The sequence below is a fragment of the Echiichthys vipera genome, assembly GCF_963691815.1.
Source record: "Echiichthys vipera genome assembly, chromosome: 17".
NCBI classification, from domain to species: domain Eukaryota; kingdom Metazoa; phylum Chordata; class Actinopteri; order Perciformes; family Trachinidae; genus Echiichthys; species Echiichthys vipera.
The window spans coordinates 16083034-16096878 of NC_139842.1; the positions used below are offsets into that span (position 1 = coordinate 16083034).

The 13845-nt window shown below is 41.8% G+C and overlaps 1 protein-coding gene across 2 annotated transcripts; it reads right to left on the reverse strand.

The window, feature by feature from the left end:
• Window positions 1–400: 400 nt before the first annotated feature.
• On the reverse strand, window positions 401–13629 carry mrtfbb (myocardin related transcription factor Bb; the record flags this gene model as incomplete). Of its 2 annotated transcripts, none has more annotated exons than XM_083931788.1 (14): window positions 401–1800; window positions 1904–1964; window positions 2053–2178; window positions 2374–2481; window positions 3238–4143; window positions 4249–4384; window positions 4777–5024; window positions 6237–6383; window positions 6759–6940; window positions 7876–8034; window positions 8295–8370; window positions 8468–8523; window positions 10192–10257; window positions 13548–13629. In XM_083931788.1, 14 exons carry the CDS (start codon window positions 13627–13629, stop codon window positions 1337–1339), a joined length of 2817 nt encoding a protein of 938 aa, XP_083787914.1. In that variant the 3' UTR covers window positions 401–1336. The 2 variants fall into 2 exon arrangements, with proteins under 2 accessions (XP_083787914.1, XP_083787913.1); XM_083931787.1 differs by having other exon boundaries at window positions 13533–13629.
• Window positions 13630–13845: the final 216 nt, after the last annotated feature.

Genomic DNA, 13845 nt, shown 5'->3' on the forward strand with positions numbered 1-13845 from the left:
AGAGGGGGAGACAGGCATACAGACTTGGCTTGATCAAGCTGAATGGATCCAGATGTGGCCAGCAGATGTCACTACAATACAAATCAACTATAATGCATTAATGTTATTTCAGTATGAAGTGAGCAGCACTAGTTCACACTGATAGATCTTGTTATTTGATGTGTATGTATGTCTGTTGAATGGTAATGCTGTGCACAGATATTGTATTCTGGTATGGTATGGCCTGACTTCTTGAATAAACTACCTAAGTACAAACCAAGCTGACCATAATTCAATTATTTTTAACCCTTTATGAGTCAACAAATGATGTTCGAAGAACAATTTATCATTATTCAATTGTAAACAGTATTGACGGAGCACAGCAGACCTATAGCTCAGCTATAACTATATTCTTCTCTTTAAGCTAATAGGACTACTGGTTTTCCAAACATGTGCACTAGGGCTGAGTATCAGTACTTAACACCTTTACAATTTTGACTGAAATAACCCATTACCAAGTAGTACTGAAACGTATCCAGTCAAATGACAGCATTCGATCCTTTTTGTACCAAGATCTTTCAGCCAATCACTGAAAGTGTTCTTTGGTTTAACGTGATGTGTCAGTGGCCCACTACCAAAGCAGGAATGAATATTTTGCTGATTTGCTCATTTAAATTAAATACTTTGTTGGTCAGGCTAGTTATACACTATGATAATTGGTCTCATATATCACTATTATGGTCACGCTCTTAATTCAGTTAAACATGTAATTTATGCCACACAATTTACAAATACACAGGGAACATTTAGCAGGAGTGTGTTTACAGCCTTTTTTGATGGTGATATGATCCCAAGACAGGGTGGAGGAAACTATATAACAGCCCCCAGCTATATGCAGTGTTTGTCCATTAGTTCTTTAACCAGCATTAGGACATTGTCCTGCTCTTTCTGCAATTAACACAGCCAATATAAAACTGTACATTCATTATGCTCAGATGACAAGGAGAAAGCAGTAACATGAGAACAGATTGATAACAAATCTGCGGCATAACTTAAGTTTGAAACTTCAACTGTCAGCTTAATCTGTCGGTACCAGTCCTACTTTATTTCAGTCTCTCCGTGCAATCAGAGGGTTTAAAGACCTCAAAGGAAGCTATGCAGGAACATATAAACTGACACAACACAATTTGATTATTACCGAACTGTTTTATATGGCCAGAAGGCAACATAGAGCTGCCTCAAAACCTCAAAAAGCCCTTATTTTTCCACATAGGAAACAAAAACCGACCTCGCTCGCATTAAAAGGCCAGTTTCTGAGTTAACTGTCTGAAAGGTTATGAATTATCCTCAACAGCAGTCAGTCCCAGGTCAAGCTAAGTTCATGCGAGTCCAGGAAGTCAGCGGAGAAGACGCTCACTGGCGCTGAAATGTCCAAAGGGTTGACCCCCTCTGCTGGAACAGACAGGCTAAGGTCCAGCCAATCCATATTGTCCATGTTGGTGCTGTGCAAGTTCAAAGCAGAGGGCAATGTGCTTTCATTAAAGTCCACCTCCATGGTAACCACAGGTGAGTGTAGCTCCTCCATCAGCTTCAGTGTTTTTGGCTCGGTGTGAGCACCCAGGAGGGTTTCCAGCCGGGCATCGGTGGTGAGGGCTGCCAAGCCGGCAGAGGGGTTGACCTGTGCTGCAGGCAGCTGGGCAACTTGGACCACGGGTGGAGGGCGTGACAAAACCGTGTTGATGGGAAGGGTGGTTACACTGGCTGTCACAGGGAGAGGCTTGTCAAGGCTGGGAGGATCCTGTCTGATGAAGGGTGAGATCTCTGGAAAAACAAGTACTGAAAGTTCAGTGTGAGAATCCAATAATTGCATTACGTCTTATTTTACCAGTGCACCCCAAAAAAGAAAAGTTGCAGTATTTCTCACCACCGCTCTCAATTAACACATCAAACAAGTCATCCATCTGCTGGCTAGCTGCAGTGGGCCCCTGCAGAGAAATAAAGAGATAAATAAATGTTTGGCTCTAGGAAGAATTTAAATGATATACTGTGCTAAATAGTGTATTTATTTGTCACCTGAACAGCTGTTATCATGCTGCGTGTTTGTTTAACGGCATCCTCATAGCGGGGTGGGTCTTTACACTTTGACGCATTGTTTGTGAATTTTGGCAAGATCAAAGTTGGCTTGCTGGAACAGGGAGACTGTTTAAAAGGAAAAGACAACAGACGCTTATACAAAATGAAAAACAGGATACCATCATTCAGATGCAGTTGACGCTGCATGAAAAGTAAATAAAACCGGGCTCAGCGCTTTTCAAAACAGGACTTATAAAGTGCTTTAGAGAAAAAGTAAAAAACAAGAGAGAAGGTAGGAGAGACTATAGGCTCATCCTCTACCGTGTTTGTCAGATCTTTAGGACTGGCTTGGCGAGAGGCAGCTCCCACAGGACATCCACTCGTTGGGAATGTGTTGAGTAAGCTTTGTGCTGTACCCATCCTCCAAGTCTGCAAAGAAATTTCAACATGTCAGCACGGAGGCATGCATTAATGACTACATTGATGCCATCATGGAAACACCCGTTATCTTTGTGGAACCTAAATGAAGATTGCTCTGCACTTTTTTTTAAGCAATGTTACTTCAGTTAATTTTCATTTGACCCTCTTCAGTTGAAGCATGACCACCTTTCACGCTACGGCTGACTGCAGTGTTTGCAGCACTATGCAGCGTATCTCGTGAGTGTTCTCCTCAGTTAGTATTGAGTTGTGGTTTCTGCTGCTAATTCTGGCTGCTTGTTTGGCTCAGAGCAGAGGGACGACAGAGGGCAGTCAGGGCACTACTGTCAGCCTTTACTCAGCGCCTGCTCCAGTAACCCAAGTTTCCACAAGCCTTCTTTTGATGTGAATAGGGAAGGATTTCACCACCCAGCTGAGGCCTGTTATTACTGTGGCAACAAGAAAGATGTATACCCATGATAGAATGTCAACAATGTAAAAAAACAAAAAAAAACCTGTGATGTTTGATTTAGCCAGTGCCATTGAAAACACTGCACCAGATGTATGATGTGCAATCTAACCTGAATATATTGCATCAAAAACAAAATGTAGGTTTATTTATGGTTTCAGGTACATACACATATGGATGAGCACATGCAACTCAAGTTTGCAGAAATCCAAAAACTACCAGAAAATCACAGCTGATAGTGATGACTAATACAGAGACAGACCGAGGCAGCACGTGCAAGCATTAATCTGTTTTCTTACCTTTGTCAGTAGTGGAGTCTGAGTGCTGCATTGCTGTTGTAATGCTGCTGAGGCCTCTATTTTCTGTGGCACCTGTCCAGAGGTCTGGATGAGGCCTGGGGCTGTGCTGCTAACAGTAGTGTGTAATTTAATGCTGTTGGCAGGGAGCTGGATAGTGACTGCTGAGGCAAGACGGGATGCAGGCAGGAGGATCTGAGCTCCAGCCTGGACTGGCTGCAAGCTTTCTGGCTTTGTATTAGTCTGGTGGCTGGTGATGAACTGATTTTGAGGAGCTAAGTGGCTCTGATCCGCCACCTCCTCTTGTTTAACCAACACTGGCAGACCGGGAGAAACACAAGCCGCTGAGCAGTTTGATGAGGTCTGGTTTTCCTCTTTCACCTGGAGGGGAGTTACAGGACTGTGCTGTGGTGAGGAATCTCCTTGTTGACTCCTCTTCTCCACCTCCAGCTGCATCTTCAGCTCCTCCACCAGCCTCTGCTCCTGCTCCAGCTTCCTCATCAGATCCTCAATCTGACGCTCCTTCTCGTGGAGACGTTTGTCCTTCTCAGAGTCCTTCTCCTGGTACCTTGTCTCTGTGGGACAATCGTCCTGTGGAGCTCTCTGTGGGGAGCTCACACAGGGAGCGGTTTGAGTTGGAGACAGAGCATCTGGAAGCTTGGTTGGGCTGTCTGCCGTACTACTGTCCTCTATACCCAGAGTGGACACCTTGGAGGCTATAGGGGACACAGGCGGAGTTAACTTTTTGTTTTCAGACTGTGAGGCTGCTGTGACGCCTGTTGTTTCAACGGCAGCAGCAGTCTGGAGGTTACAGTTCTCCTGATACAACCTTAGCCTCTCTATAAGATCTGTCTTAGTCCCAGAAACAGGCAAATATCTGAGTTTTAGTTCCATTTTCAGTTCAGCAACCTGTAAAGATAACAGATTATAAAGAAATATTTTTAAAAATGTAGCACCTCCGCAGCATCTATGAGGTGCATATAGTCAGACTGTGTGCAGGCAGCAACATGTCACCTTCATCTCATCCAGATTAGCTGGTAAATGATCTGGCTTGCGGTTTGTCTGAGTGTGCCGGGGCTGCACAGGGGCAGATACAGCATTTCCACTTAGAACAACACTGGAACAGCTGGTTTGTACCTCAGTTGTTTGTCTGTTGTAATGAGATGAGAAGAAAAAAGGGGAGTACAGCTTATAGGAGGAAATCTAAACTATTATGCATTTTTCACAATAAACAGCTTCTGTGTAGGAGGCCGTGGGCAGGAAATATAACATTTTTGAGACAAACAGCAGCTGTGGTTAAACACTTACTGTGAAACCAGGTGTGAAATTTTGATTAAGTATGTTTAAAACCAATATTCAAATAATTTACCTTTGAAAGGAAGCAACATTTGTACTTTTGAGTTGTCTCCGTAGATTAAGTAATGCACTCAACACAAAGTTATCAGCCTATACACATACACATAAAGGTAAACTTTGTGGGAAAGAAAATCCTATGTGGGGTTTGCGTAGAGGGACCATTTGTGTTGCTAAATCGAGCCATACTTGAGTGTGGCAGGCAGGACAGCCTGGTAGCTGTACTGCTGCTGTTGTTGGTTTAAGATCTGAAGCTGCAGGAACTGCTGCTGCTGTTGCAGGAGACGGGAATAAGCTGAGTCCATCAGCACTTCATTGAGCTCCTGCTTCTGGTCCGGGGGGATGTACTGATGGTACTTTAACTTTTTCACCCTTGGCTTGGGCTCTTTGCTCTTTTTGCTTCGGCTTTTATCGCTGGGTAGCTTGGGCAGGCTTTGCTGGAGAACACAACACATAAAAAAGGGCATGTAAAAGCTGAAAGGACCATCTGGAGGATATTTGATCCCTGTGACTGATCTCAGTCCAGTTTATCAGGGAATACAGTTAGAATTGCCAGTACCAACACTGCAAGACTTGGAACTAATACTGGACTTTTATAGCTCGAAGCATTAAGGTAGAACATTGTTCTGACGCCCGATGAGAACTGCAGGATGGGGAAACGGTTAGTGGAAATGTGACCTTTATTGTTTTACCACCTGCAGTTACAGGATACACATGAAAACAGCTTGGCATAAGAGTAGCAGGTTCTAGCTATGAAACCAGAAACTCAAGCTGGGTTAAGCAAGCACACTCCCTTCAATTTGTCAAGCCCATTCCCTCATTGTATTCCGAGGGAGAGAGGGTTCATCTTACGCTCAGAGGAAAACTGGATTATGATAAATGCAGAAGTTATTGCTTCGCTTCTGTCCTTGATTTTTGGTTAACATTTTATACAGCATGAATGAGGAGGGTCAGCCTGTCACTTGACCCTAATTGAAGACAAACTGTAGCTGGCACAGTTTTCAACCCAAGGATTTGTGAAATGACTTTAAACCCTGTTGTTCTTTGAACTGCGTTTAACTTGGCTGAATGCTGACTTTCAGTTCAACACTAAAACTGATATGGCTTTCAGTATGACAAAACACACTCTGTGTCTTTTGACGTCGCATCTCCTGTCACATTTCCAAAGGAAACAGAAAACAAAACACAGTCATAAATCAGGAACGGAGAGAGAGAGAGAGAGAGAGAGAGAGAGAGAGAGAGAGAGAGAGAGAGAGAGAGAGAGAGAGAGAGAGAGAGAGAAAGAAGGCGCTCAGTACCAGAGGTCAATTCCATGTCAGCTGGTTGTAAAAATTAGAAGACTGTAAGTGAAGAAACTGCTTAAATTAACTAATCTTTAAAAAAATATCAAAGTGTAAGCAGACTTAGGTCTTAGGGCTGTTAAAAAGGCAAGGCATCTTTATTTATATAGCGCATTTCATACCAAGGCAACTCAATGTACTTTACATAACGACAAAACATTTTTTAAAAACTAAAAACAAAAAACACAGTTAAAAGCAGGAGCAGAGAAGAATAAAAAAAGTAAAAGAAAAGAAAATAGATAAAGTTTAAAGAGCTCAACTATAAGCACATGAAAAGAGAAATGTTTTTAACCTGGAAAAACAGCTCACCTTCACAAGAAGTGGCACTGGTGTGATACTGGGGACAACAGTGATGATTGGCTGAGGTGTGGATGCTTGTTGGTGGCTTTGTTGCTCGCTGGTGGAGACAAGGCTGACTACATCGGATGTGGACTGTGAGTTAGGCGGTGGGGAGTGCTAAGAAAAGCAGAGACAGAGAGAAACCACATGATCCGTTCAGTAAGAACGGTGAAGCCGCTACGGCTGTTAATCATCATCCCATGCAAGAAAAGAAAAGCACCTCAACTGGAATTATATAACCAAAAAACACTCTACTTTCTACCAATGATAAATACATTATACACAGTTAGCACACAGTGTGTATACAGTTAGAATTCAGTCTTGAAATATTATTCTACAAGGATCCAACCATCCTTAAAACATATGTTTATTCACTTAATTTTAATAATTGTATAATTTTAAAACGCTGCAATATAAGATTACTTTTCAAGACAGCTTGTTTGCTGACACTGACAGTTTTAGAAATTGTAATGGATCAAGGTATTGGTGTACCTGTATGGGAGAGTTTAAATTAGAGGAAGTAGAAATGGCCTCAGTCCCTCCAGACTCTGCTGGAGAGGCGGAGTTGGAGCCGGGTGATTTTTGGCTGGCAGGCTGTTGCGGTGATAAGGCATCAGTGCTGTCCTCATCAAAGCTGTAAATGTCTGGTGGCTTAGAGCAGTTTGTGTCACCACCTGTTGGGACAGCATCAAACATGAGCAAGTACATCTGATTATTAATTTAAAGGATAAATCCAAACAGAAAAAAGAAACATTTGTCAGACTGAATTTCCAGCATATATATATACTGTACCTGCAGAGTGTCAAACGTGATTTTATTTGGATTGCGGTTATTGGGGTTTTAGAATAAAGGGCCGTCAGAACAATGGGCAGTCCCCATTTAGACATACAGCGAATGCTGTCTATACATACACTATATATAAAAACTATATGGTTTATGATTAGAAAGCGAAACTTGAGTTATCAGTGACTACAGAGTAAAGAAGTCATCACTTGAAAGTACACACAACCATACTGTATAGAAGTAACAAGACTCTTCAGAGTCTACAGCCATGCTAGCGTCTCTGTGAGGCAGCAATTCAAGATTGCAGATGCTGGCTGCTTTAACTCCAAAGAAGAATGAGGAGAAGAAGAACTACAGCTGCTGATTGCATATTAGCATGTTTAGCATGTTAGCGTGCTATCATCGGCTAATAAGCACTAAACTCAAAGACAGCTGATGGGAATGTATTCGGCATGAACCAAATTTACATTTTTGACCTGAAGGTGGTTCTAGATGAAAAGTAGGGGCTGACCAAAGTGATTAAATTGAATCTCATCTTTACCAACTTTCATGGAAATTCATCCAGTGGTTGATGAGATGTTTCACTAATAACCAAAAATGTCAATGTCATGGTGGTGCTGGAGTTAGTAGACTTCATCCATCGCACTCCATGAATGTTTATGAAATAAATTAAAGGTAATATTAAACAGTTGTTGGGATATGTCTGTGTGGATTCTCAAACCAGGTGTAATAACATCAATAATGGCTTAAACATGTGCATGATGTGCTGTAATGCTGGCTTGAGTTAACTCTGTGGCGGTGACTGTAAGTAGCGAAATGTATCTACCAATGTCTTCTTCGACACCCGAGTCAACAGGCAGGATGTTCTTCTCCACCAGCTCCATGGGTCCAGGCCGCTGGGCAATCTTCTCATTGAGATCATCAGTCAGTCTGGCCCTCTTCAGCTTCATCTGTGTGGCCTGCAGGGATGGCTCAGCATGTGTCTCTGATAAATATACAGAGGATCATGAGCTGTGATATGACTAGCATCAGTCAGCCTCCTAACTGCTTTGTCAGGGTGACTCACTGCCGCCTCAGCCGGACCTCACAAATTTCTGTCAACCTCAAAGACATTTATCTGGTTCTAACTTTGTAAAACAAATTTAAACAGGCAATAAGTGCGATTGGATGAATAAGCACCTTATTCATCTCTGTTACTGTATCTAGATGCCATTACTCAGTAAGAACACACAGGAGGAAGATTACCTTGTAGGATGTGCATACGGACCAGCTCAGAGCGCTGGGGTCTGCTGCAGAGTTTGTGCTTTAAGAAGCTCCCAGTCTGTTAAAATATAAATTAAATTACATATATTTTGGAAGCATAACCTAGATTTAAATGAATGAAATCCCGAGCTGCAGCATACTGACATTAGCCTTACCCTGGCTCTCTCCAGGCTGCGAATCTGCTCATGAAAGGCAGCAGGTGTTTTCAGAGCTGTGGAAAAGATGAATCAACAAAATCCATAACTTTTCTCTGTCAATATACTGTAGTTCCACACAGAAACAAACTTTTCCTTCCATTTTAAAATAATACCTTATTGATTTAAGGCCTCCGTCTTACCATTTCCAAAAGGCAATTTCCTTTTGTTTGTTTTTGCAGTTATAACAGACAACCTTTAATTAGCAAACCATTTTATTGATAAGAGCGATCTCCACAATAACAGAGAGGATGATGTAACAACATTAGTGGAATAATGTGAACTAATAACATAATAGTTCTACTTTAAACACTCTTTGTAATGGTCTTCGGACTAATGGAAGCAGATAGTTAGGAAGTTATCAAAGCTGCTTCCTAAAAAGTACAAGGCTATATCCTGCAGAGATGTAATCATGATGTCCTTTTGACAGTGTAATCCATCATTCATATCATTATTTTCATGTTTTTGTCTTTGTCGTTCAGCATGAGGGTGATATTAATAAGCAGGAGCACAAGGGAGTCCAATAGGAAGTTCCAGCTTTACTGAGTCAAGCAGAGAGATTGTTGCAGAGAGTAAGTATGTGATCTCTCAGAATAAACTGTTTTAAGCGAGGCCTGGCTCACTGAGTAGTCACCCCTGCTATGACGAGCACTGTTTGGTTTAAGGACACACTGGCCGAAGGGCAGGGGCAGTCTGAGGAGTGTGTCAGAAGAGCAAAGCAAAACATTCCTGCTCGTCACCTAAACCTCACTGCATGCCTATCATAAGCCTATAAGTGTAGGAGGAGCAGAGTGCTTTAGTGGAGAAAGGCCTGGGAGGTTTGTGTGCAGGCAACACTTGGCCAGGCCACTGACCTCCACTCAAGGCTCAGTCGCTGACTCATGTAGCTGTGTGGAGCCAGAGAGGAGATGAAAGCCCGACTGCAGGAGGCTTCTCAATAGAGACCAAGGCAAATAGAAAGAGCTTTGTCTTTTTCTCTTTCTACCTTTCCAGCTATCAGCATGATTCTGTCACATATTCACATCTTTTATTAGGTGTAATGTGAAGACTGAGTCTACTCCACTTTTGTCTCATCAAAGGACAGACAGTATCAAGTAAGAGCTAGTTCTTCCTGGTGTGCTGCCTTATCTGCGTTAAATCTTTGAGTAATTTCCATCATTGGCTATTTTTACACGAGTACAATTACGTGACTATGAGCAAATGTCTGAGTAGGACAATACACATCACACTGTCTAGAATAAAGCCATTGTTTTATGTGCAGATAACAATGTTATTAAGCCATTTATACAATTCTTTGACAGACCAGTATGAGCTCCAACATATACTGCATCATCACCTTAAATACATGTAAAGCAGGAATACTGTACATGTTGCCGTGGATACACTTAAAAGTTCATATCATAAATGACAACATAATACTTCAAATATGCGCTCCAAAAGTCGCAAAGAAGTTTGGTCAATGAAGATGCTGTGGGTGATTAACATGTTAAAAAAAGTTGAATTCCATATCTACTATGCTTGTGAGAGCAACAAATAATAATAGAATAAAATTAGAGGAGAAAGGCACTCGGGATTCTGGACATATTGGTCAATTTCTTCTTGGCCATCCTAAATTCCTTACTCAATTAATCAGGATTTTCTTTCAAAGCACAAGGTAAGAGTTTTTTTTTAATATGGATACTCACGCGGCATGATGCCTTGCTCCACAAGCTGCTCTCTACTTCTCCTCTGCTGCAGACAGAGCTGGAGGACTGTGAGAGTGCAGAGACACACAGGTCAGAGTTGAACTTTTAGCATTCAGAGCCAAGTCCGCTGAGTCAACTAACAACCAGCTCTGGCTTTAACTGTGAAACCTGCCAGACTTCAAATAAAACAAAGTACTTATTATTTATCAATCAATACGCTAGCCCAAAGGCCCAACAGTAAACCCTGTTCACCACCACAGACATCCTATTCACTTCCTGTATGGTTTAAACTATGGTTGTTAAGATTACCACAAGTTTTATAACAGTTACTCACAATGTGATTGGCCAAGAGCCTTCCGAATGAGAGGCAATATCTCTGTGTGGCATGCAAATACGTAGAGAAGTCAAACAAAGTAACTATAGTACAGAATAAAAACAGATAAAAGACAGATTAATGCTTGGCTGCAGTCACAATAATGAGCAAAACTGGAGATGGTCAGCAAGCGCCTAGTGAGTCGCATGTATTTCATAAATTGTTTTTAAAATTGTAATCTTGCTTTGGCTGGATAAGCAGTGATCAGTTATGTTATTGTGGCACATCAAAGACATGATTATCTCCCAGCAGAAATGGTTGAGTTTTGCATGCAGGCCCCACATACAGAACTTGGATAGTCCTCTGTGTTATTTTCCCATTAATATAAACTGCAGTAAGAACCCAGTTTAAACATTTATAAACAAGTGAGCTTGGACATGTTAGTTCAGGAGAATTACACCACTCAGTGCAAAAGAACACTGTTTGAAGAGGCAATGGGTGATGGTGACGAATGAGGCGACGGTGTGAGGTACATGAGACCCTAATCGTCACCACTATCGTGAAGTGAAGCCAGCTTTGCTGGAGCTACTCAGTGGCTCAGGGGAAACAGCTACTCCCACTCACACACTCACACACAGACCTGATCAACTCTCCTGGGAAAAGCACTGCGTCTGAACAAGCCTCTGTGACTCACTGTAGCAAAAATAAACTGGGCAGCTGTGAGAACAAGTCCTGGGAACCATGAAATTTAGGGGTAGTTAAGGGGGTGGGGTCTCCAGTTGTATGTAGAGTCGAGGGGACGTTCAAAGCTTCCACTGGTGGGCAAAGGAACACAGAGTGACAAGTGCTGAGGCAAAGGGTGGGAGGCCGAATCTACTCTCACAGCAGCCCATCAACTCTGGGGCAGAGAACACAGTGTGCCTGCCCCGCCTGCTGTGTTTCCTATTACAAACCCAAGCCAGGGGGTTATGGTTAGCCTGAGACAGATCATACCAAAAGATTATAAAACATTTCCATTTGTTTGTCTCAATATTCATACCCACTGTGACTTGGAATAAATGCCACAGGCAAGGGAATTTATGAGTGCATATTGCTGCATATCAATAATATCAAAAGCTGCCTTCCAGCACCACAAGGAAATTTAATTTGAGCATCAGTATGGGGGTACACCTCATGCCCGGGGTCCTCCATCCTCACTTTGTGTCATCTTGTGTTCAACCTGAACCCTGGCTAACCTCTCAATGATGCACACTGGCTCCGCTCTCTTGCTCACCAGCAGAGCGTAAACAGAGGTTGTGAAGGAACACAGAGATTGTTCTACAGAAATCCCTGTCTACTGATGTAATCTCTAATCTCAGACTCATGTTGTTCTTAGCAAATCATCCCTGGAGGTCTCCTATCAGAACTTTTGTTTTATTTGACTTTTCTGTTTTCTCTTTTTTGAAGAATCGGTCCAAATAAAGAAAACAAAAATCTGTTTGGTGAGGCTTCAGATACTCTTTGCCCAGACAAAGCTGAATTTAGTTTAGAAACAGACGGACACTGGGTTATATTGACTTTACTGTTATAAATACCAAATTCTCTAAACAGTATCCCATTTTAGCAAAGATCGAGGCATCTATAACCAGAGATAGACTAAACCCTGAATATACAGATTCTAGTGGTTTATCAAAAAAGTCATTTGTGTGTGCAGTTGTTGATTCATATGCACTTTTCTACAATACTTTCACAACTTGTACTTACAAAAACTCCACGTGAAGTCAACTGCATGCATAGACTTTGTCTTATATTGTAAGAAATTTGAAAAAAACAAGTATTGTATAATCAGCTTGTGGTTATTTAAAAGGTCTACGTACAAACATGTCAGCTGGCATGTTCTTAAATCAGTTCAACAAAGCAGACATGTATCAGCAAGGCTTAAGCAGTGTGAATTAGGTGATTCTTATATGGAGGGAGAATGTATACAGAAGGTAAAATGTAGCTGCTGAACACTGGATTTAACTTGAAAATGAATGTCTGCATAAAATGCTGATGTAGGTAGTCAGTCACTATCTGGAATTAAGATCATTTGTAACCACATCACAGTGGTTTGTCGCTGTTCCCCCAAAGCAAAACGCGTTTAAAATGAAGCCAGACTCAAAATGATGAGAAAACACATTTGTTTCCTTCCCTCTGAGTGGGCGTGTCCTCCAAGTCTGTGTTGTCAAGCTGGTCTGGGTTTGGTTAAAAAGAGTTATATTTAGTCAGGTCATGCATAATAATTTATTGACATGGAATTCTAATGTAATGAGAAACTTGTATGATAGCCCTGACAGAAACAAATTTACATTTTGTTTTTTGTTTACTAACATGCAATACATATCCAAAATGCACCCTACACATATCATGAACCTGAGTTTTCATCAGAGGTGACTTCACAGATGTTACAACAAGATAACCATAATCTAGTATATACCTTAACATCAGAGACATTGAATATCAGACTGCATTTATTTTTAAGTGCAAGTTACTACTGGTCTAATCAAAGGAGTTTGCTGTAGATAAATGCAAACAAGGGTGATTAACAATGTGCAAAAAAACTATCATAATCTTGATCAACAGCATACCTAGTTATTGCACTTCTGAATGAAGCTCATTGTGTGTACTTGCATTACATGTGTGAATTCATGCTGATATTATGTGACTGAAAACCACAATAGTGTTTCAACAGAGTGCCAATCCAAACATAGGAAGTATAAACTGAGTATTCTCACCCTCACAGACTGACTGTTTTTCTAGAGCAACTTCGATTTAAGATACATACAACACAATAGTCTCTCCTGTAAGAACGGTGCTGGATAGGAGTCATTGTGATGAGCTTTCACTGTTGCCCTGTCATTTCCTGTTGGGGCTGCGTCTACGTCACTACAACCCCCCATGTCAGTGCTACCAGCTTAGGTAAACATTAAAAAAAATTTAGTTTTATTTTATGCGGACATACAATTAAAACGGAGATGCATGCAGGTTAGACAAAGAAAAGAAAAAGCACCTGATTTTAATTTACCCCTGCAGATGGAAGGGGTCTCCACATCAAGGCAGGCCATAGAGGACAGTGGTTTGCTTGGTGGCCAGGTCTGCAGTCCCATGGAGTGATGAGGCCAGTGGAGCACGAGGGAGTCAGACAGAGAATAGACCCAGCTCTGAGCGAACGACAGCTGGCTCTCAGAGCTGCAAACAGTCCCTCCTCTCTAGCTCTGTGCTGGCCTCAGCGAAGAAAGTGTGTGTGTGTGTGTGTGTGTGTGTGCTCAGTCAATGTCAGGAGGAGGGAACACAGCGCTGCTCATGTTAACCCTCACTAGGTC